This window comes from Gekko japonicus, unplaced genomic scaffold (genome assembly GCF_001447785.1).
Source record: "Gekko japonicus isolate JY-2015 unplaced genomic scaffold, Gekko_japonicus_V1.1 scaffold77, whole genome shotgun sequence".
NCBI classification, from domain to species: Eukaryota; Metazoa; Chordata; class Lepidosauria; order Squamata; family Gekkonidae; genus Gekko; species Gekko japonicus.
The window spans coordinates 426,617-448,971 of record NW_015161405.1 but is presented as its reverse complement, the minus strand read 5'-3'; the positions used below and the strand labels follow the sequence as shown (position 1 = coordinate 448,971).

The 22,355-nt window shown below is 39.7% G+C and overlaps 1 protein-coding gene across 3 annotated transcripts in view; it reads left to right on the top strand.

The window, feature by feature from the left end:
- Window positions 1-20,769, top strand: part of SNX13 (sorting nexin 13) — a 105,984-nt gene extending 85,215 nt beyond the window's left edge. Inside the window, exons 17-26 of one of the 3 annotated variants that reach the window (XM_015426199.1) lie at window positions 1,209-1,278; window positions 3,702-3,841; window positions 6,020-6,127; window positions 7,808-7,918; window positions 12,089-12,250; window positions 14,386-14,457; window positions 16,159-16,304; window positions 17,656-17,724; window positions 19,499-19,611; window positions 19,858-20,769. In XM_015426199.1, the coding sequence (XP_015281685.1) occupies window positions 1,209-1,278; window positions 3,702-3,841; window positions 6,020-6,127; window positions 7,808-7,918; window positions 12,089-12,250; window positions 14,386-14,457; window positions 16,159-16,304; window positions 17,656-17,724; window positions 19,499-19,611; window positions 19,858-20,105 (1,239 nt within the window). In that variant the 3' untranslated portion in view covers window positions 20,106-20,769. Of the gene's footprint in view, window positions 1-1,208; window positions 1,279-3,668; window positions 3,842-6,019; window positions 6,128-7,807; window positions 7,919-12,088; window positions 12,251-14,385; window positions 14,458-16,158; window positions 16,305-17,655; window positions 17,725-19,498; window positions 19,612-19,857 lie in introns of all 3 variants that reach the window. The other 2 variants (XM_015426190.1, XM_015426209.1) reach the window with 2 other exon arrangements.
- Window positions 20,770-22,355: the final 1,586 nt, after the last annotated feature.

The window sequence follows — 22,355 nt, the reverse complement described above, 5'->3', positions numbered from 1 at the left end:
GGCCTTAAGCCCCCCCCCCCCCCCCCCACCCCCCCCAGCCCCCCCCGCCTCTCCTCCGCTCGGCTCTTGCCCGCTTCCGCTCTTTCCCCCGACCCAGACGGCTTCCGATCTGAGCCTTCCGCCCATCGTCGCCAGCCACTCGCGCCTCTTGGCTCTCCTCCGCACGGCGGTCGCCTCGCCGCCCTGTGCGGCCTGCCGCCCGTCGCCTCCAGCCCCCGGGAAGATCCTCTGCAGGCCGCGTGAAGCCACGTCCAAGGTGGGACTCCGACGACGTGGCCAATGGGACGTGGCCAAGCTGCTGACGGACAGCCGAGCCGTCCAAACACTGTAGGGGCGCATTGCGTGAAGTTTGCGTCTTACTGCTTTATAATATAGGAGAGATATGACTCTCCAGGCTTTGCAATCTCAAGCATTCTTACTCTGCATAGTTGGCCCTGAGCATAGCTGGTTTTTAAAAAGGGATTTAGACACCTTTGTCAAAGAGTCTACTGACTGCTTGTGGGTATGATAGCTAAATGGAACCTCCATGTTCAGGGGCATTATTTTTCTGAATACTGGAAATCTGGGACTAACATGGGGTTGATCATCACCTATGGCCGAGTTCAGACTGGCAGTTTGCCCCAATATAGGCATGTTTCAGAAATGTTCCACAATCGTATTAAAGGGGCCGTTCACACAGGCACATCTCTCAGGCGTTCCCCACCCATACTTGTAACATCTTGTAACGCTTCACTCCCAAGTTTAAAAGATACCTGGTGAAAGTGGTAGCAAACCCTGGAAAGCGCGATTATCCCTCGTCTATCCCGCACCAACAAAGTGTGAACACCAAAAGCTGCATTTTTTTATGCGTTTATGCACTTATGCGCATAAGCAAATATCTCTAGATTGCCAAAAAGAAAGCTGCGCCTTACCACTGTGCCTCCGGGCCAACAGTGTGAACGCTCCCTTGTGCCTCCTCCGGTATGCTCCCGCATCAGTTGCTGCAGGGTGAACGGGAAAACCCAGAACAGTTTGTTCCGGCTCTTTTTTGCCATGCCTCCCTCCCACTTCAAACTTCCAGTCTGAACTCGGCCTTTGTGTCCTGCTGGCTGGTTATGAGAGGCAACAGGATGCGGCAACAAAATTCTGGATAAACCAGTTATTTTTATCTTGCTAATACAATACATATTTAAACAATAAAAGTTTTAAGTGTGACTGTTTTCTTTCAGTCATTAGATGACCTTTCAAATGTGTCTTCTGATGAGTTCGTACAACTACGTGCATGTATTTCAGATACCGGTGAGTTTACTACTGACACATTCCATTCTAATACTTGGGCATTATCACTATACTTACATAGGTATTGTACTTCAGTAGTATTTCTCTGTTAAATAATTTTGAATCACTTAAATCTGAATCCTTCCTTTTTCTTTATCCTATGACCTTTCATTCTTCGTGATCTCTGTTTGCTTAGCAGTTATTGGAATTAAACTCAGGAACAAAGAGCTGCTGAGTATTAAGCAAAGGGTTTGCTACAGCCTAGCAGATTTTTTTTGACTGAAAAAAGGGTGACCCAATTACCATACCACAAACTGCTTTTGAAATTTCCCTTTATTGGGGAGCATTACTGATTAGGTAAAGCCAACCTAAATCCCCTTGGGCTTACAGCAGTTGCTCCACAGTTTCTTTACAGTTCCTTTGAAAATTTTGAATGTTTTTGAATTACTAAATGCTACTTATAGGGGTGTGCACACAAAAATGGTATTTTTCAGGTTCAGGTATATTGAACCTGAAAAATATTGGTATTTCCTGATATTCTGGAATTCTTGTATCAGTGTGGTATTGGGATTTGAGAAATATTTGGGATTACTGATTTTTTTTTTGTGGGAACCATTATAGTCAGTGGTCCCCATAGGCTATAATGAAGAATCAATCCAGGGGTGTCTGGGGGGGGGGCTGTTTTTTGAGGTAGAGGCACCGATATTTGCAGCATAGTGGCTGGTGCCTCTCCTAAAAACAAAACAAAATAAAACCAAGTTTCAAAAAGATTGGATCAAGGGGTTCAATTCCAGGAGCCCCAGAAGAAGGCGTCACCATCCTCCATTGTTTCCAGTGAAGGGGGAAAGGTATTTAAGGGGACACAGTCCCTTTAAATGCCTTGTCCAAGCTGCTGCAGCATGGCAAGTGAACTCCAAAGGCATTTAAATGGACTGAGAGCCCTTTAAATGCCCTGTAACTACAGCTATTTTGGGTTTTTTAGGGGGACGGCCATTTTTGGATCACCAAATCACCAGCCCCTTTGGTGATTGGCTGAGAAAATAAATACCAATAAGGTATTTATCAGGTATTTTTTCGGCTCCATTTATACTGAGCACACACCCCTCGCCACTTGCTTCTACCTAAGTTCCTTGAACTCTACACTATTTAAAATTAGACTTTATTCTTCTAATTATAAGATACTAATGTGTAATAGTGTCACCATTGAATTTCATTAAGTTGCATGCATTTCATCAGAATTTTGTTTGTTCACATCTGACATTCATCTGGCATTTCCACCCAGCTAACATTTTCATTTTACTATGTCCTGATTTATTTTCTGGTAACAAAATAAACAGCAGACCTTCAAATCTAGATTATAAGGAAAGTTGTCTTTATTCCAAACATAAACAATAATGGCAGTTTTTTCATTTGTGACTCTGAAAGATTTGTAGAGTTAAGTCATCACTGAACAGATCAGACCGGAATATACGTCGGTACATGTTGGTAACATTCAAGTTATCTAAAATCGATTTTCATTCAGGAATCTTTGTATTCTATCAGCAGTAATAATGACTGACGTTTTATTTCCATATGATAGGAGTAGCCAGACTTTGTGGTCCTGAGGGCTTGTACTCTAGGCAATGGTTTAGGCTCCAAAAGGGATCTTCCATTGCCCTCTCTGGGCAAAAAGCCACATGGTTGGTGGTGCCAATTACAAGAAATGGGTGGAAACCTTCACGTATTGTTCCACAGTGTGCTGCCATAATTCAGTCTTGTTTGAATTTGCACACAAGGTCACATAAACATGTGAAGCTGCCGTATACTGAAACCTATTCTTGCTCTGTTAAGAGCAGTGGCAGCAGTTCTCCAGGGTCTTCGATAGAGGTCTTTCATATCACCTACTATCATTTTCCTTTAACTAGAGATGCTGGGGTTTGAACCTAGCATCTTCTCCATACCAAGCGGATGCTCTACCAATCAGTCCCCCTGCCCCACAGTCTGCTGGTGCATGTACAATACTGAGATTAACAGTTTACCTAGCAGTGATGCATGTTCATACAGTTGCTGACAGGATGGTCAACGGCAATTGTAGACAGGTGCTTTGTGCTAATTAAACTCAGCTTTTGAAAACAATTTTCTGTCACCTCACCTTCAACGAAGGTAATTAGCCTAAAAATGTATCTGTGTCCCTTGAATGGAGTGTGCTAGATTTGAGGCCTAGAGAAAATGTCTGCTGCGGCATCTACAAAGGATTTCTCACGAACAGTACAGCAGTTCATTTTGTTCCTCAGTTTTCCTATCCATTTTGTCTCCAATTTTGTCGTTTTCCAACATCTTTTCATTTCATGTCTCTTCTGCCCTTTCGTCTTTCTCCTCTTTTCTGTATCTTCTTTTTTTCGTTTCCATTTTTCTTTGTTTCAAATTGCTAGTCTTTGCTGACTATGACCCATATGCCATGGCAGGAGTTTGTAATGATCATGGCAAGACATATGCACTGTATGCTATCACTGTTCGTCGTCGAACTCCAAATGGTGAAGAAGTGTGGAAAACATACCGTCGCTACAGTGATTTCCATGACTTCCACATGAGGATTACTGAACAGGTAATGATCACAGTTAAATGGGGCATATGGCTGGGTGGCTCTTTCCTTAATTTAATTTAGAAATGGATAAGTCTCTTGGCCTGGGCTGACTGAAAATAAACTAGATCTGGATTTGCCATGAGTTAGCATATTATAAACTCAGGCCTTTTTGAAGCTTTTTGTGGTTGTTTTGTTCCTTATAAGGAAGATAATGAGGTCCTTCCAACCACATTCCTTGTGGGGAAAATGCAAGGTGGTCTCCAGTCTTCATGAAGTTCCCATGCACATACATGTAGCAGTTTTGTGAGCTACAGAATTCATGGGAATTGTACTTTTCCCTGGATTCCTTACTCAAGACCCAGAAAGCCCAAAGTTATATTTCTTAAGAGTCATGGCATCACAATGCTGCTGTAACCAATTGAGGTGGAGCACAGGAGTAGGTTTTCTTGTTGTTACCCTCAGATAAGTTTTTTTTGGAAAGTGGGAGGAGGGCTGATGCTAAGATACAGCTGAGTCTGAACTTTGGAAACACTTGTACTAAGCTCATAATTAGCCTGGAAATTCTGAACTATATCAAAATTCAGAAGAAGTGGTCAAAAAAGAGCCAGTGTAAGAGAACCTATTCGAATAACAGAACATAATACTTCTGTACCTTAATCTTTTACGTAGCCGCCTTGAGCTTGCTTTGGTGGGGAGGGCGGGGTATAAATTGAACAAACAAACAAACAAATAAATAATACACTTTAACTTTACTAATAATTAACATGTTGATTAATCATCCATAAAGTTTCCACACCTCATATGCTGGTTGTGGGTGAGTCCATTAGAAACTGACACACACAACATCTCACAATAAATAATAAATATATACAGGGGCATCTTCTGTGATGTGCATAAATCTCTGCATGGTTCCCACATAGATTATTGGCAACTGTTCACCTCTAGCTGTAAAACGTCTTGCGCCATAAATATCTTTCCCATCACATACTGATTTGTAGGCATCCCACCTACCTTTCCAGTATACCTTGACTTTTAGCAGCCACATTTGGCTCTGAAGCCATAGCTTGCATACTCCTGGCTTAGTGATTAGATATGAATATATATAACTGTAATATCACTGTCTCTATTATAATATTATTATTTTGTTAAAATTTAGAGTTGGTTGGTTATCAGTTCTACATTTTGCTTTTTGTTATTCCATTAACCCACATAAATAAGAGAAAAAAATTAAGGAGGACATGTGTTTCAGTTGAATATCATTTCATGTTAATACATTTCCCCCCAAAAGGTATAAAAAAAAGTAAAGTGATAACATTCTGTGGAGTACTGTAGAACTGCAGATTTATGGAATGCTCAGCAAAATTATGTTCTATCTTTGGAGGTCCTGAATAGGATCTTCAATACATATAACATTCCAGGAAAACTGTGTGTGCAGTACAGGAGCCTGCTACAACCTACAACTTCCGAGAATTTGTCTGTGTAGCAAAATAGATATGTGAATCTGTAACATATTATGGATCTGGAGAAGTACTGAGATTCACACAAGGGTATGTCCATGTGCAGTGGAATATTTTCCCTTTCCTCGCTCCAGCCCTCTGCACTGTGGTGCATTTTGTTCCTGTGGGTCCCTTGCTGTTTTGGGAAGAACAGCAGGCAACTGGGAGAAGGGGAAGGCAGGGAAAGATCCACTGTACTAGCTCTTTCTGTGAGCTTCTCTGTTGAATCCATTGGCTTTGTGTGGAAGTAACCTTTTTATTGAAGTATTTAACAAAAATTAGGAGCCCAAGTTAGGAATGGCATTCCGCTTGCCATTAACCACAGCTGATCTCAATACTCACATGGAACATGTCAAGCTAATCTATTAAATGAGGTTCAGAAATCCATGTTTTATTATGTCTGCATTAACACCAAATGTGATTGATTATGGTTTTCAAATTATCTATATCTTTATTTGAAACTCTGGTTAAAAACTAACCCTGGTTATCACCAATGAAGATTTACCCTTACATCATGGTTAATGCTGAGAAGGGAAGGAGGGATTCCCCCTGCATGTTTTAGCCATGGCTAAGATGATGGCAGTGTTAAATCTACACTGGTCTAGAAATGTGTTTACTAAATAACAAATGGGAATTCAAGTCTGATAGAAATTCTAGGTATGGATATATTTAAGCAGTTACTCTGTTATGCCTTTTTTTCTAGTTTGAAAACCTAGCAAGTATATTAAAACTTCCTGGTAAAAAAACATTCAATAATATGGACAGAGAATTTTTAGAAAAAAGGAAGAAAGATTTAAATACGTATTTGCAGGTATGTTCTCATATTCACATTTTCTGTTTAGTGCATGTATGCATTATTCTTTTGGGCTTTTATTTGACCTCTTGAAATTACAACAAATTGTTCAGTTGTGGTCATAATTAGGGATGGGCACAAACTGGCTCACGAGCCGAAATTCATGATGAACTGGACCCAGTCATGTTACACAAACTGAAGTTTGTGTCATCCTGCTGCCACGAACCTCCCACAACCCTTCCAGGTGACTTTGGGAGGTTCATGAGGTTCATGTCAGCAGACACACTGATGCTGGTGGTGGGGCTTGGAGAAAGCATTTTAAAAGACTGCGGTCTCTGTAAATGTCTTCTCCAAGCTGCACCGCTGTGGTGTGACTCAGCAAGTGAACTCAGAAGACATTTAAATGCCTTCAGAGGTCACTTGCAAGTCACGCCACTACCACATGGCTTGCAAAAGCCATTTAAAGGAAACCCTTTAAATGGCTTTTGCAAGCTGGGATGTCACTCACTTGTGGCGCAGCTTACAAAAGCCATTTAACCCTTTAAATAGTTCTTGCAATCCGTACAGCATGCCAATGATGTCCGAGCAGCGAGGTCACCCAGAAGTAGTGACCCGGAAGCCATACCACATCATGAACCACAAACCAGTTTGTTAAGCGGGAATGTTTGTGGAGGTTCATGAGACCCCATGAACCTTCGTGTACGTCCATTTTCCCAACTCGGAACATTTCAGTGTCAAAATCGGTTAGTTCTGTCAAAATATGTATCACACAGGCATAACTACATGCTTTGAATGTTCTCAGTCAAATCATTGTTAATAGCTATTGTATTAGTTAAGTGTATTTCTGATACCACTGTTCCAGATAAATTGATTTTCAAGCCTCATGAGAAATGTGTGTGAGAGAAATGTTGTGCAATCGCTGACCTTGTTTGACCAAGCTCCAGGAAGTTTCCCAATCCATATTATAGACTTGCAAAGGCTGTTAATTATATTATCTCTGACCCCTCGCTTAGCTTTTATTTTCTTGAGCTTTATAGTAAGAAGGAAAAATCATTCCGCTGATAAGTTTCAATGCTAATAAGGTTTTCTGTTGTTGAGCTGCCCATAATGATGTATGCACTGTTTCTGCTTTGTTCTCAATAAACACCATAGACTGTTACATGCGGTGTATGCAAATGGTTGGGTTTTTTATAGGTTAGGGTAGAGGGCACTGGGGATGAGTTCATGGAACCAAGGTGGCAGCAGCCCAAAAAGGTTTGGGAACCACTAAGTCTTATCTCAAAACCTAGTGGAAGGAATCACTTATCAGTCAGGATATCACCCTATCTCTTAGTGCAAGAGACACTCACAATGAGTTCATTGTTGCATTCCAAATGAGATAATTACAATTTTCAGCAACTTCATGATATATTACCATGGTTGTAGAGTTTAAAATTATGTTTTCCACAAAACATATTTTATATATCATTCTGATATTCTTCAAAATTAATATAAGTCTACAAGTATTTGGACTTAAAAAAAACTAAGCAACTTGCATGGTATCAGCATGAAAAAGAAATTATTTCTCTTTACTACTGTAGTAGAAGCAAAACAAATAGATATATAGTCTAGCTTGTGCTGTGTTGTACAGTTTTGTGATTCATTCTTGATTATTGACCTTCCTGTTAGGTAAAATTCCTTGCATCTTTTATTTCTCAGCTTTTGCTAACTCCTGAAACGATGAAAGCTTCCCCAGGTTTAGCACACTGTGTATATGACTTCTTGGAAAATAAGGCCTACAATAAAGGAAAGGGAGATTTTGCTCGGAAGGTAAGATTGATGTCTATTGTCCAGTATAGGTCTTAGTAATGTAGTGATGCTACAGTGTTGTGCACAGTAAGTTGATGTAGTCCATTTTTATCTGCTGTATATGTGTAAGTATTTGTTAAGCTTGTGTACCGTAATTAATATTTCAACAGATATCATAACTAAGAATTTAAATTTTGGAAACAGAAAGGTTAGTTTACTGGTGTGCTGCCTGAGTGACTCAGGCAAGAGCTGGTAAACCGGCATGTTTGGTTAACCAATTCCCTGTGGATGCCAGTTAACAAGGCTTTGTTTTGTATTGGTACTTATTGTCAAAGAAGCCAGTCTTCCAGAATGAGTTCTTTGTAGTACAAAACTATTATAAATTATTTATAATCTGCTATCTATCCAAAAATAAATCCAGTTGTTGAAGAATGTTAATATTTCTTTCCTTTACTCTACCCTGAAATCCTTTGTCCATTTCAAGTGCTACATGCTTCATAATTGTCACCCTCCTGCGCAAAAGAAAGAATGCATGTTTCCCTCTAAGACTGCTTTTTTTTAAAGGCTGTTTCACATCAAAGAATCTATGGCACTAAGCACCAAATTTACAAACGCAGCACTTTGTCAGAGCTGATCATTCACCAGTTGTGCTTGAAGTAGATACCTTTGCAGATTACACTGCATGGTTTATTCATTTTGCCTTGAGAATTCTCTTGTATGGGTTAAGTACAGATTGCTGTGATAAATTTTAAAATTTTAAATTACCTAGTTAAAATGCATGTGTCGATAGTTATTCAAGCTTCCATAAGTGATTGGAAACTGAACTGACTTCTTTCTAAGGTACATTTTAAGTATTCAGAGCCAGCAGATTGTCTTTATTGCTCCACAGTATGTGTTTTCCCCACTAACCCATATGTTACTTCACAGTGTGTGGTTTGCTTGAGATATGAGGTAATCTGTTCCCCAAAATCCCTTGCTGCAAGGCTATGGGACCATACCTTTTCCCCGGAAACTAGTGGTCAAAATTCATTATGAGAACACAAGAAGAGCCCTGCTGGATCTGTCTAGTGGTCCATCCTAGTCCAGCATCTTGTATCATACTATGGCTAACTAGTTACCCTGGAGGACCACCAAACAAAGTATAGAGGCCAAGGGCTTCCCCTCATGTTGCTTTCTGCTGGATGGTTGCCTCCAGTGGACGGATACTATCCATTGATAGATCTCTGCTCCATGAATCTGTCTAATTCCTTTTTAAAGCACTCTGTGATTGGGACTGTATCCTCTGGCTATGAATTATACAATGTAGTCATTGATAACTACAGTATCTACAATTTAATTACAGTTCTGTTTCCTTCACACAAACTGGGATTTGAAACCTTGATTTGATCCCAGTTTGTAGGGAAGAAACCAACTCCAATTTACCCAAGTGCCTAAATTTGAACATGTCAAATATGAGCTTCAATCAGGGCTTCCCATACTTAGAAGATATCAGTCATGCTCTGTGCACAAGGGGAGAAGGGAGGAGAGTGCATGAGAACAATTTGCATTTCTGCCCATCCTGGACAGGGATTTGTTGGGACTTCTGGATGTGACCTGTGATTTCTCACTTGCAAGCACTCATACAGGCAAGGTTACTGTGTAATAATGAAACATAGGAACAATCATGGGAAATGCTTGGTTTTCATTTCCTCTCCTTGTGCTTGAGTAGAAAATTAAGGACTTCTAATGCTAACCATAGTTCATTTTTTCTAAATACTGAGCTGTGATTTGTTCCCTGCCCCTCCAAATAAGAATGTCAGAATTTTATGTGGATAAAACAAAAAAATGTGATTTGCTTATTAGTAAAGGTAAAGGTTCCCTTGCTCGAAAGCCAGTCGAATCCGACTCTAGGGTTGCGGGGCTCATCTCCGTTTCAAAGCCGAAGAGCCAGCGCTGTCCAAAGACGTTTCCGTGGTCATGTGGCCGGCATGACTAAACACCAAAGCGCACGGAACGCTGTTACCTTCCCACCGAAGTGGTACCTATTTATCTACTTGCAATTTCTTGCTTTCGAACTGCTAGGTTGGCAGGAGCTGGAACTAGAGACAGGAGCTCACTCCGTCATGCGGCACCCAGGTCTCGAACTGCTGAACTACCGACCTTCCACAGCCTGCAGTTCAGCGTCTTAACCACTTGAGCCACCACAGCTCCCTTATTTGCTTATTATGGAAGCATTAAATTTTCCAACCACATTTTGAGGAGAGGAAGTGCACAAGCTCAAGGATTCCACAAGCTCTTCTTGAAACTTTCTCTGTATTGTACATTAATTTAAAATTAATAAAGATGATAAAAAAGAAGAAATGAAACTTTCTATCTATGTGGGACTCTTGACAGAGAGAGGCATGTCTCCCCGGTTCTTATTCACTGCCCTGTGTCTTGTCCCACAGAAGTTCACTGCAAACTGTTTTTATTGTTTAGATGGTCCTAAGCTGCCCTATAGTTGGGGGTGTGGTCACCTCCTTATGTGATGATGAAGGTTCTGAGTTCCAAGGAGTTTTAAAGAGGTGATTGCAGGCAACAGGAGACAACAGTGCACATTAAGAACTCACCAGTTTGGAAGGGGGGCTGCTCTACAGTTCTGCGTAGTGGTTAATGTCGCTTTTGATAAATACTTAAATATCAGATAAATAGGAATGCAAACCTAGGTTAAAGGCAAGGAGTTTGAGAGAAGCAGTGAGGTTCTGTGCTTGTTCTAAGATTGTAAGAAAAAAAGTTCAGAATAGCTGCACAGATCAATGAAAGTAAGTATTTTAACTAGGCTTAGGGAAGGACTGTACATTGCCCTGTCCTGGATAGGCCAAGATAGGCCAGTCTTGTCGGATCTTGGAAGCTGAGCCCACGGTTAGTATTTCGATGGGAGACCATCAAGGAAGATCCAGGGTTGTGATGCAGAGGCAAGCAATGGCAAACCACCTCTGAACGATTCTTGCTTTGGAAACCCCATGGGGTTGCCATAAGTCAACTATGACTTGATGGCAAAAAAAACCCCTCAACAACTGTACATTACAATTAACTTGTACTGTGCTGAAAACATCAGCCCCACCTCAGATCCCCACATTCCTTTTCACAATGTTTCGTAGAAATTACCTGTATTCTCACGTCACAATGTTGTGTTTCCTGGGCCCATGTCGACTGGTGGTGGTGAAGGATGTGTATAATCATGTGAAATCAGAGCATGGGTAAATTCTGTTACATATGTATATGTCACAGGAGGGAAGAACTCAGCCCAGAATTTCTGCTGAAAACAGCAGCCTTCAGTTTATTATACCATGCCATATCTTTACTATGCAATATCCTTGACCATCAAAATAACATATATGTGCATAGCATAATGTTTACTGTCATTATGAGCCTAGTCCTAATACTCCTCAATAGATAGTAAGTGCATTATTGGACCAGAAAATACTTGCCATGATTTTTTTCTTTGTTTAATTATCTTATCTCTGAGTACCTGTTGAGTACAGGTTGAGGGTCAGCAAATAATTACAATGGGAACAAATCAGCTGGGGCCTCACCTTCCCAAACTAGACCTCATTATCTGGGGTAATATAAACTCTTCAAGGCTTGAGGTAGACAAATTTCCCCATCTTTCCCCTCAAAGCTTAACTTACTGTCAACATTCTCCTGGAGCATTCTTAATTCGTAGCAGGCAGTTGGAGGGGGGGGGGGTGCTACTGCAGTTAATTTACAAAATCATATTTTCTGTGTATCTATCAAGTCCTCTATATAAGTTGAAAACTATACCTCTTCGTTGGGTAGCCTGGCACCATGCACCTTACTATTAGACATAGTAATGATTTATTCATTAGAAGTATATGTGCACATTGCCTAGTATCATAAGGAAAATGAAAATCCTTGCCCTTAAAATCTGCAGCCTAAATTTAAATAGTGATGGAGGGGAGAGACGGTGAGGGAGAGATGGTGGGAAAGTATCGTGCAGCAGATGACATTTTTCATGCAGTACTTCTGATTCCCCTGTTTTCACTGCTGGTAGCCAAGTTGGTCTTCATTGAAATGAGCCTTTATAGATGCTTGAAAGTTTTATATTACTGTTCTCCAAAACAGTGTGACTTTTTCAGCACACATTACTGGGTGACTGTAGTCGTAATCCTCATAGACTTATGCAATCGTGGTAAATGTTTTCCTCTTCAGATGGACACATTTGTAAACCCACTGCGTAATTCTATGAGAAATGTTTCAAATGCTGTCAAGTCCCTCCCTGACAGCTTGACAGAGGGGATGACTAAAATGTCAGACAACATGGGCAAAATATCAGAAAGATTGGGACAAGACATAAAGCAATCATTTTTCAAGGTAAGAATGCATCGAAGTAATAAACAGCAGACTGTTCCATTTGGGGCTACCTCGTTTTGAGCCAGCTAGACTATGGGAGGCACAGAGCTGGATAACGCTTATATTAATGGCGTTGGCTTGTTTTTTAATGGAAGTTTGAAAGTCAAGAAAATCAGTAGTTCTGAAGATCAGAAATTCTTTCCCAAGTCTATTTTGAAATGCAAGGTAGAACTGTCTGCTTTGCGATACTGTGGAGGTCTTTCTTGGGCACTGAGCTCTCTCTGCTGCCTCATTCATCTTGAGAAGTCTGATGTTTTGTATGGTACCTGACTACACACAGCAGATAATGGAGAAGGAAACTTCCTGTAGTCAGATATTTTCAGAGAGAACTGAAATTTAACAGTTATTTACTGCTTCTGGTCTAAGTTAGCTTCTGTTTGCTGCGGTAATTGTTCATTCCTTTAGATTTCAGGTCTTTTTTCATTGTAAACACAACTGATTTATCAGAGAGGTTCCCATGTATGAGTATTATTTTGTAAAATGTGATGCTGTGGGAAACACCTGTTTTATTTTTGTATGTAAGATTAATGTAACTGCAAGTATAAGCAGTTTCTCTTTTATCACGGGGAACCATTATTTCCCTGAAACTGTGTTGAATAGGCTTGGAGTATCATTTTCTCTATGGGTGGGAATCTGTCTTGTGTTCTTTCCTTTCTGTCCTGTCACAAGCATGCTGCATATGTTGTTGTGTCATGTTACAGGGGTTGATTTTTTCAAACACGTATACTTTCCATCAGAAATAAGGAGGTATTTAGGGTCTGTTTCCTGGCAATCTTGAAAATGTGTACATGCAGCTTCAGGCTTCTCATCCCTTCTTTCAATCTTCTCCAAATGGTACACATGACCTTTAATTCAACACTTGTCCCAGATACTACTGACACTGACTAAAGTACTGAAAGATGGGGGCTTATGGCAACACGGTTGTTTCTTTCTTGTTTCCACTTACTGGCTGCAATCCAAAGCCTTGCAGGGCTCCAGTGCACGGAATGCTCAATGTGCCATGTATTTAAGGTGCACACTCCAGCATTGGTATAATTGGGGTACCCCTTGCTTGAGTAAAGCTCCTGACTGCATCAGCACTCCACATTTGCACTAGAGATGCCGGATGGGGGCAAAATGTTTGAGGCAATTTCCCTCCCTTTTGCCAGTGATCTTGCTTTTCATCAGTTCCCCTTCCTCTGAATATGGTACACCTAGTCCATTTAGCCTTGTCATTGCTAACTCAGCTTCTGCTCTGTCACACATGAATGCATCTTTCTATAAACCAGACTATTTCAAGTGTGTAAAGTTTGAAAATGAATGAAGTAAAGGTGCATGGCAATCGCAAACCAAGCTTAATGGGTATCTTGTATTTCCTCTTCCTTTTTTCCCCTGGTTCTCATCTTGTTTGTATTGCATGAATCAGCATTTGTGTTAATTTAAGCAAAGTGTAAGTGTCTAACAACAGATGTAACAGTAGCATAGGTAGTGAATCTTCCTAACCTTAAGAGTTGGTTAAAACTGAATTAAAATGTGTATTGTATATGTATTTTAACATGGTTTTGATTGTTTGAATGATGTATTTTTGTTTGGTTTCACTGATTTTTAAGATGTATTTTTATTAGGTATTTTTTAATCTGTTACCTGCCTTGGTGGCTCTGTTGAGAGCAGAAAGGCTCACATATAAATTTTGTAAATAATAACAGTAATAAGATGAAACCAGAAAAATGGTGGATTATTTTATCAGCGTAAAAGACTGTCTAAACTCAAAAGTAAGAATATTTGCAAGTATAAAATCTTTCTGCCTTGGATAGAAACAGTACACATAAGAGTTTGTATGTTTGTGTAGTTCTCATAGGATTTCTCCCTGCAACTAAATATTACTCATTGCCAGGAAAATAGCATAACCTTTCTCACATTAGATTAGCAGTGCATCTCAATTTGTTATTTTTCTGTTCCAATTTTAAAATAATCTTAATTCTACCATGTAAAATTCTACCATGTATTAAGTGCAATGTTGAATTCTCTACAGTTCTTTGACTCTGTAAAGGTGGTGTGGGTGTGCGTATGTCTCATTTGCCACTGCTGTTTGTCAAGTATTTCTCTTTGGGATTTAGGAGTCTCCTTTAATGCAGAAGACATATGTTGATCCTGAACACAGCCGTGTTGGAGCACAACTTGAGGACGTTGTGAGTTTGTTGTCTTCTTGTTTTGAGCTGAAGTCATTATTGAATGAATTGTACCTTACAAAATGAAGTAGATGCTCTTTTCTCTGACTGTATATTGCAACTACTGCAAGTTGTGCTTAAATACCATGCCATAGCTGAAATCCAAAAATCAACTTAGGGGCACCTATGGATTTGGGCATGCCCACAGTGATTTTACTGTTTCTTTGAACAGTCTTCCAGTACACCATATCCCGTGCTGTTTTTGAAATTCCTCTCCATTTCACATGAAGGTTTTCATTTGGTATTTGGAGTGGAAGGTTTCTAGTTCAGAAATGCCTTAAGTCCCCTTGGGCTTGTAGAACTAATAATGCAATTCTTTGGATCCCAGTCTCTATATAGATATAAAAACTGGAAGCCTATATGTTTTTATATGCTAATGGCATGAAAATAATTTGACATTTTTCATGTATAACTAATAAGAGTAACTACTGTGCCTGACAAAAATAATTTTTGAATGGAGAGTCTTCATTATACAATTAAATGTAAGGCACAGAAGGAAAACATGAATATAATGTAGAAGGTGAAAAAGCTGAACCCCTGATGTTCTTCAAAGCTGTGCAGTTTTCAAGTGTTTTGGTTGAAACATCGATGAAATATGTGAAAACGAGTTGAGAAAAAATCTTTTATCTTTAATAAGGACAGACAGTCTATAAGATTACTACAGATTATATGCAGATTGGTCATGGTCACAAATCTGCACCTGCTCTACACTTCACTTTTTTTTTTACTTTCTGCATCAAAGCATTCCAGTTTGTATTCCTGTATACCAACTATGTTACTATGACTTTGACAAATGCCTTCTCTTGCACATGACATCTTTCATGTTATGCATTTTTAGTTATCCTGAGGTTTGCCTATCTGCATACTCATTTTGTGAAGTATGCAAAATTTCTGTGTCTTTAATTGTGTAAGATCTGTGGTACATTCATAATATGGGAGGGCTACATTTTCTAAAAGGCAGAGTTGATGGATATTCAGTTGTGCCATTTGCATTGTTGTATCCCTCAATCCTGGATATTTTGCAGTTATGTTCCTTGAACTGCCCTTCACCATTTTTGCTTAGCAAAACATATTGAAACATGATAAATTTTGCAAACTTAGTTTATGATATGACATAGGAATCTGCTAATGTTTAAAGTAACAATTCCAGTGGGTGAGCTATTCTAAATTAATTCTTTGGACGCCTGTGATTAGACTACAAAACAATTTTTATTTTTTTAATGCTGTAGATACAATGGAGGTTTTATTAAATTAATCTGATTTTAAGTTCTGTAATATAAGAGCTCCTAAATGCAGGAACTTGAAGTAAAGTGTTGTATTCTATTTTTGCATAGTTGCCTTTCCAAGTGCTGATGGCAATTCATTCAGTGCTGGACTATATCTTGGGAGGGAGGTAGCTTTTAGTAGGTAGACACAGTGTGTTAGTTGCAAGCCCAAGATGTGTAGCTCATGAAGAAGTAGTATTTGTTTGAGCCGAAGCTTTCCATTGTGGTCGCACTTTTGAACAAAACAAGTTGTTTGGAGCTATTTTTTGTCTCATTACCAAAAATGTAGACAAGGTTAGTGTGCCCATTTCAGGATAATTAGCATTACTAAAAGTCTCTCAAGATGGTTACCAGTTCCTTTAAAAATTGTGGGTTTTTTTCCTCCCCAATTTACTAGGTGGATGACACGATCCCCCTTAGAATAATGCTGCTACTCATGGATGAAATCTTTGATCTGAAGGAGAGGAATCAGTGGTTACGAAGAAATATTAAAAACTTGCTTCAGCAGCTTATTAGAGCGATGCATGGAGACACACTAAATAAGTACTGCCTTTATTCTCTGAATTCTTAAAGTCTGTGTTATATGAAGTGCATATTGGAAAACTATTGTTGTTGTTGTTTTAGAAAACTTTAATTAGAGTGCTATCTAATTACAATAAGTATTGTGTAAAATTCAGAGGGGTGGCCATGTTAGTCTGTTGTAGCAAAATAAAGTAGAGATCCAGTGGTAACTCAGAGACTAACAAGATTTATGCCAGCATGAGTTTTTCTGAGTTAGAGCTCACTTCATGTAGTACCTGGAGAAGTATACTGTGATTCATGAAAGCTCATGCTGGAATCAGTAATCAATCAGTCCATAAAAATAAGTGTCTGAGCCTTTCCTCAGCAGAGATGAACACCTCTTCCTAATTTGTAGCAATGCTATTAAGCAGGGGTCATAAGGCCACACCCCCTGACATCACCGGAAGTGTGTCATAAGGCCACACACCCCACCCCCAATGGTCCCGGCCGGCGGGAGTGCAAGGAAGCCCCGCGAAGGCCCTCCCTGGCCCCAGGCAGGCAGGGGTGGGGAGAGGCAGGGAGGAAGCAACTTACCCTCCCTCTTCTCCTGCCTCCTCCTGGCTGAATGAGGGCCGGAAGCGGGGCGGCTGGAAGCAGGGGGCGGGGCTTCATCATGTGCCCTGCCCCCCCGTACCTCACCCGGGGGAACTGCGATCCCCCGCGATCCCCCCCGAAATGACCTTTGCTCTTAAGAGTATACAAGGGAATCATGGTTGTTCCTGTGCAGTTTTCTCCTTGAGCTCACGTCATCCAATTCCTATCACTCCTGAGTCTCTTTTTGCTTTTATCCTGATAGCTTATGGACTCTCTGAGGTTCATTGTGGAAACATAGCATTTCTCATCCCCCACCACTTCAGAATCAGTGTCATGTATCGAAATAAGAGTGGGTTTGCACTGGTGAGATATGTGATAAAATCCCTGTTCCACTGTGACACTTAGCAGTTGGCCTTATGCTAGTCAGCACCTCTCAGGCATCTGGCATGTTGTACAGCAATATTGTGAGTTCAAAACTGCCTCTGCCAATACAAAAGGTACCTTGCAGGAACTTTCTTTGGAAAGTCTTGCATTAAATATTGTTACTTTTGTACAGTAATTTATTAAAGGTTCTCTGCCAAGGCTACATCCAGTAGCTGCAGTCCTATTAACTCTCTCTTCCAAATTATATATATTGACAGAAGTATCAGTCCCCTCTCCTCTTTCAGCTCTCATTGTTCCAAGAAGTGTTGGACTAGAAACAGTTGCCTGATTTCTTTGACACGTTGTTTTTATATTGAAGACAGTAAAGCCAATATCTTTGGTTTAAAGCAAAAATTTATGTCCATCTTCATTTCAGAAAAATAGTTGATCACGTTGATTGGATGACCTCTCCTGAACAAGTTGCAGATGCAGTGAAACGGTTCAGGTATGTTCATTTTATACATGCTGTGTTCAAAGCAAGAGATATTTCATGCCTAAATGGATATATACAACCGTGCTACATTAACTGACAACTTATGCATTTTACATTAGAACTAGTAAATCACATTGGCTTTAAAACGATAGCTTTCTAGGAAGTCAGTATTTGTAAAAATGCTGGTTTGTAATTCTGTCCCCTTGCTAAAAAAATACCTTCGGCCTTCTGAATCCATATGCCAGCTCTGTTCCACCCAGCTTTTTCAGCTCACAGTAGCCTCTGTAAAGGTTGCTCACTCTACCATTTCCTGTTCTTAGACATTTTCTGTTGTTGTACCCATTTATGAAAATAGGCTTCCAGAGACTTTGAAAAGTTCTATTTTTACCAGTCTTTTGGAATGCTTGCAGAGCTATACAGTTTCACAGGGCTTTTTCATGAATGTTTTTATGTAGCTCCTTCTTGATAATTGGGTCTAATGTTTGTTTTAAAGTTGTTTGGTTGTAGCATGAATATGCATTTATCATAAACAGCACTGAACTACTTAAAAATAATATTTTTTCCACTATTAAACACAGAGTAAGCATTTTTACTACCTATGTGTTTGTTTTGTAGAGATATGGCATTGCAAATAAATTGTAACTCATACACAACTTAGTGGCATGGCCTCTTTGGTCACTGTGTATGATGCAAAGTTTCTCTCATCCACAGAGCTGTGTGTGTATATCAGACTTCATCATGGATTTATCCAAATTTTGCAATAGCATACTTGTGGGGCATTGTCCAGTTGCAGAGCAATCCACAGTCCAGAAACTGCACTTAGCTGTCACACACATGAAACTGCCTTATATTGAATCAGACCCTTGGTCCATCAAAGTATGGTCTAAGACTGGCAGAGACTCTCCACGGTCTCAGGCAGAGGTCTTTCACATCACCTTCTTCCAGATCTTTTAACTGGAGATACCAGGGATTGATCCTGGGACACTCTGCATGCCAAGCAGAGGCTCTACCACTGTCATCCTGATGTATACCTTTGAATTTTCTGTGTTTTGCCTAGTAAACTCACAGTCAGGAAAATGAATAGTTTAATATAATGGATAGAGTCCTGGTGTAGCAGTGGGAGACAAATGCAATCGCCACTTCATCATGAAGTTCAGTAGGTGACCTTAGGCTATATGCTGTCTTTCAGCCTAATGGGATGGCTGTTAAAGTGGGGACAAGGCTCTTTGGAGAACAGGTAGTGAAATAAATACAAATAACAATTATCGAGGTGGGGAGAGGATTTTAAGGCCATCTCCTTTATGCTCTCCATCTTTCCTTAGTTGTGTAGTTTTCCTACACTGAAGGAGGGGTGTCCTCCTGTATATGGATGGCTCAAGGTTCTAGTAACCCTGCTTGCCAAAATGTCTGTCGCCTTCTTCACATTTAACTATCTAGGCAAACTCTTGCAGTTTCTCCAGTCTGCTGTTGTTCCTTCACCTTTCCTTTGCTCTTACCACTCTATAGTTAGGGAGCACAGTCTATTCACATTGCTTATTTGTGTAGGCTGGTTGTTCCACTGCCCTCATCCCTCCAGTAGCAGCCATTCTCATACAGCGAGAGTCCAAAAATAAACACCAACTGTTCTTTTAAAGCATCCCTTCATATACTGAGGGTTTAACACAGCACCTCTAATGTTGGTATCCTAAAAATGTTCTTGCTATGCAGTGAAAGGTTTTTTGTTTTTTGTTTTTTTTAAAGCAAATCTAACATGATTTTCATATTAATCCATAAACTTTGCTTACAGAGATGCCTTTTGGCCCAATGGCATTTTAGCTGAGGCTGTTCCACGCAGAGACAAAGCCATCAGAATGCGAACAAGAATGGCTGGGAAAACAAAATTACTGGGAATAATGCCAGGTGTGTGAAGAATTGAATTCAAATTGTTGTTATGACTCAAGTCAAAGTAGGAAATGTTCTCAGTGAAACAGTGCTTTGTTTACCTGCAGCTGAGGAAACTGTATTTCTCTAAGAAATTTTTCTTCATTTCATTATTGTTAATTCTCATTGCCTTAGTGATATTTCTTTGAACTTCTTATTTTGAGACGCAGTAGTTAAGATAAAGTTGTTACAGAACTTAATTTTATAACTTTGTGATTTATCTAGATGAGTTGAAGCATATCCTTGGGGCTGAGACAACAAGAAAAGGCATTCTCCGTGTCTTTGAAATGTTCCAGCATACCCAGCTCAACAAGAGGATGGTATATGTCTTTCTGGAGGGCTTTTTGGAAACTTTATTTCCAATGTATAAATTCCGCGAGCTCTTCAACAAACTGCATTCATGTTCAAAGCAGATGCAACGATACAAGCATAGACCACAATCTACACAAGCGCCTTCTTTACAAAAAAGGTGACACTCCAAACTATTACGTTGGTGTCCACTTGCCCTGGTCCTGGGCAAATTCTCTGGGGCTTAAAACTCTCATGCTGTTATTTCTGCACCAGTCTTTTAGTGTCACATATTAGATTATTAATACATCCATAAGAAATGTGGTTCTTCTCATCCTTCATCTATAACGCAACCACTACGCCATGAACTGGGTTCATGTGTCTTAAATGATTTGGTGCATTGTCATGCAACATTGAGAAGCATACTAGCCTGTTCTGTGAGAACATCTGTTCCTTCCACTCCTGACAGAATTGGTGATTGCCAGCAATGAAAAAGTGCTAGACTGTCTACTGGGAGATAAGTAAAGCACAACTTAAGGTGATAGCAATGGAGGACTTGACTGCTTCGCTTGCAAATGGGAGATTGTGCAATGTGAGAATCAGGGGTGATTTGATTTGCATTATGACTGTTGATGCTTTGAAAGTCTTGGTCAGCAGCTCTGGACAACTTGACCTAGCAGGAAGTCTTTTGGAGCCACTGGTTTTGAGAAATATTGTTATCCCACAAAACTACACTTGCTAAGTGAAAGCTGTGAAATTGTGGCACAAAATCCCTATTAACAATCCCATTCCTGGATTCAGAAAATAAACTAAATAAACTGTCTTGGTTGGGTTTATTATGCAGTGGGGAAGGGCAGAAGTTTTATACGCAATCTGCATATAAGTTTAAAAGATTCATAATAACCACCTACTAAAGGGAGGTGTGGGTGTCTAGAAAAAAGGGGTCTGTTTTAAAAAAGGGGAGAAGCAAATTATAAAATAATTCCATTGAGAACCTATTTCAAAAGGACTGTACTGTATGCCATTTAAAGTCACCCTAACATACCTTTTAAATATGTACACCTCATGTGGAAAACTACTAAAATGACTTGGTTTCTTACTGACATGAAAGTCTTCTGGACTTCATTAAACGGTCATATGCAAACAGTTGCAAATTCCTGAATGCACCACTATGTATATATGAAAATAAGAGACGCAACTACAATATTTTTTTAAATAACTTTTTTATTTTTTTGCATAATGTAAAATTTTAATAAATAAACCTCTTCTACACAAAAAGCCCCGTCTACTATCCTCTTTACTTCTAAACATAATGTCTAATTGAGAATGAAGTAATAATAGACTACACTTGTTTAGCCTTAATTTATCTTGGACTTAGCGTCTTCTTTTCTGACTCTTCCTGAGCACGTTCAACCACCAAGGAATTATTAGATATTGGTTATAAACTTCTAAATATCCTATTACATAGTTGAAAGTGAAAACATCTAAAATAAGAAGCATATAATACTCTCATATTAAGCACATTTCTTGGAAGAAAATTAATTTTAATCAAAGGAATTACTTCCAAGCTATGTACTTCCAGTGAGGGTGTAAATTAAAGATCTTGGAACTAAGGTCCTTATGTAGTAACTTAAAATTCAGAAGACAATAGTTGAAACCCTAGAGGAGGAAAGGGAAGGTCCAGTGAGGCATACCCAAGAAGGGCATCTGTTTGAGGCCTGAATAAGCAGGTCTCCTATTTCTTTCTTGTCCCCCTACTTGGACTCTCTCTGTACTGTGATGTCCACTTAAAGGTGGCCATTCTGTAATAGAAATTTTTGCCATCATTATTACAGTATGCATGTGTTCAAGTGCATTCTTTCTTCATATCTACATACTATACATGTAATCTCTTACACAAATAAAAGGAGAGCTAACATAACATGTAAAGTATCAGTTTCCTGATGTCTGTCATTCTCCATGTTCTTAAGTAAAGGTGACAACTAAAATGCTAACAAATATACTCTGGGCTTAATTAGACATGATCTATCATCAGAATAGTCTGCTTACTTCTGAAAATTTAAGCTGCTGCATGGGACTGCTAATTTGATCAGGAAAGTGCCTTACAAGGGATTTTTCATCCTTTTTTCCTCTGTCTTCCCTTCGGAATTGCTCCTAAGCTGTCTGTCTTCAACCCACAGGTCTAATAGCAGCTGGGGGAGGGGAGGGTGATTTACAGAGGAAAATGCTATGAAAAGCAAAGGTTGATGCGTCTCCCATTTCTGGTTTCTTGATCAAATTAGAGCATGATGCAACTGCTTGGAAGAGTTTAAAAAGAGAAGAAGAGCTATCCAAGTCTATTTTGACCCTCATGCTCATATTGCCAACATTTTTGGTGATTCACATCTCGGTCTGTGGCCTAGTTCTCACTAAGGTGATAAACCTGTCCCAGGGCT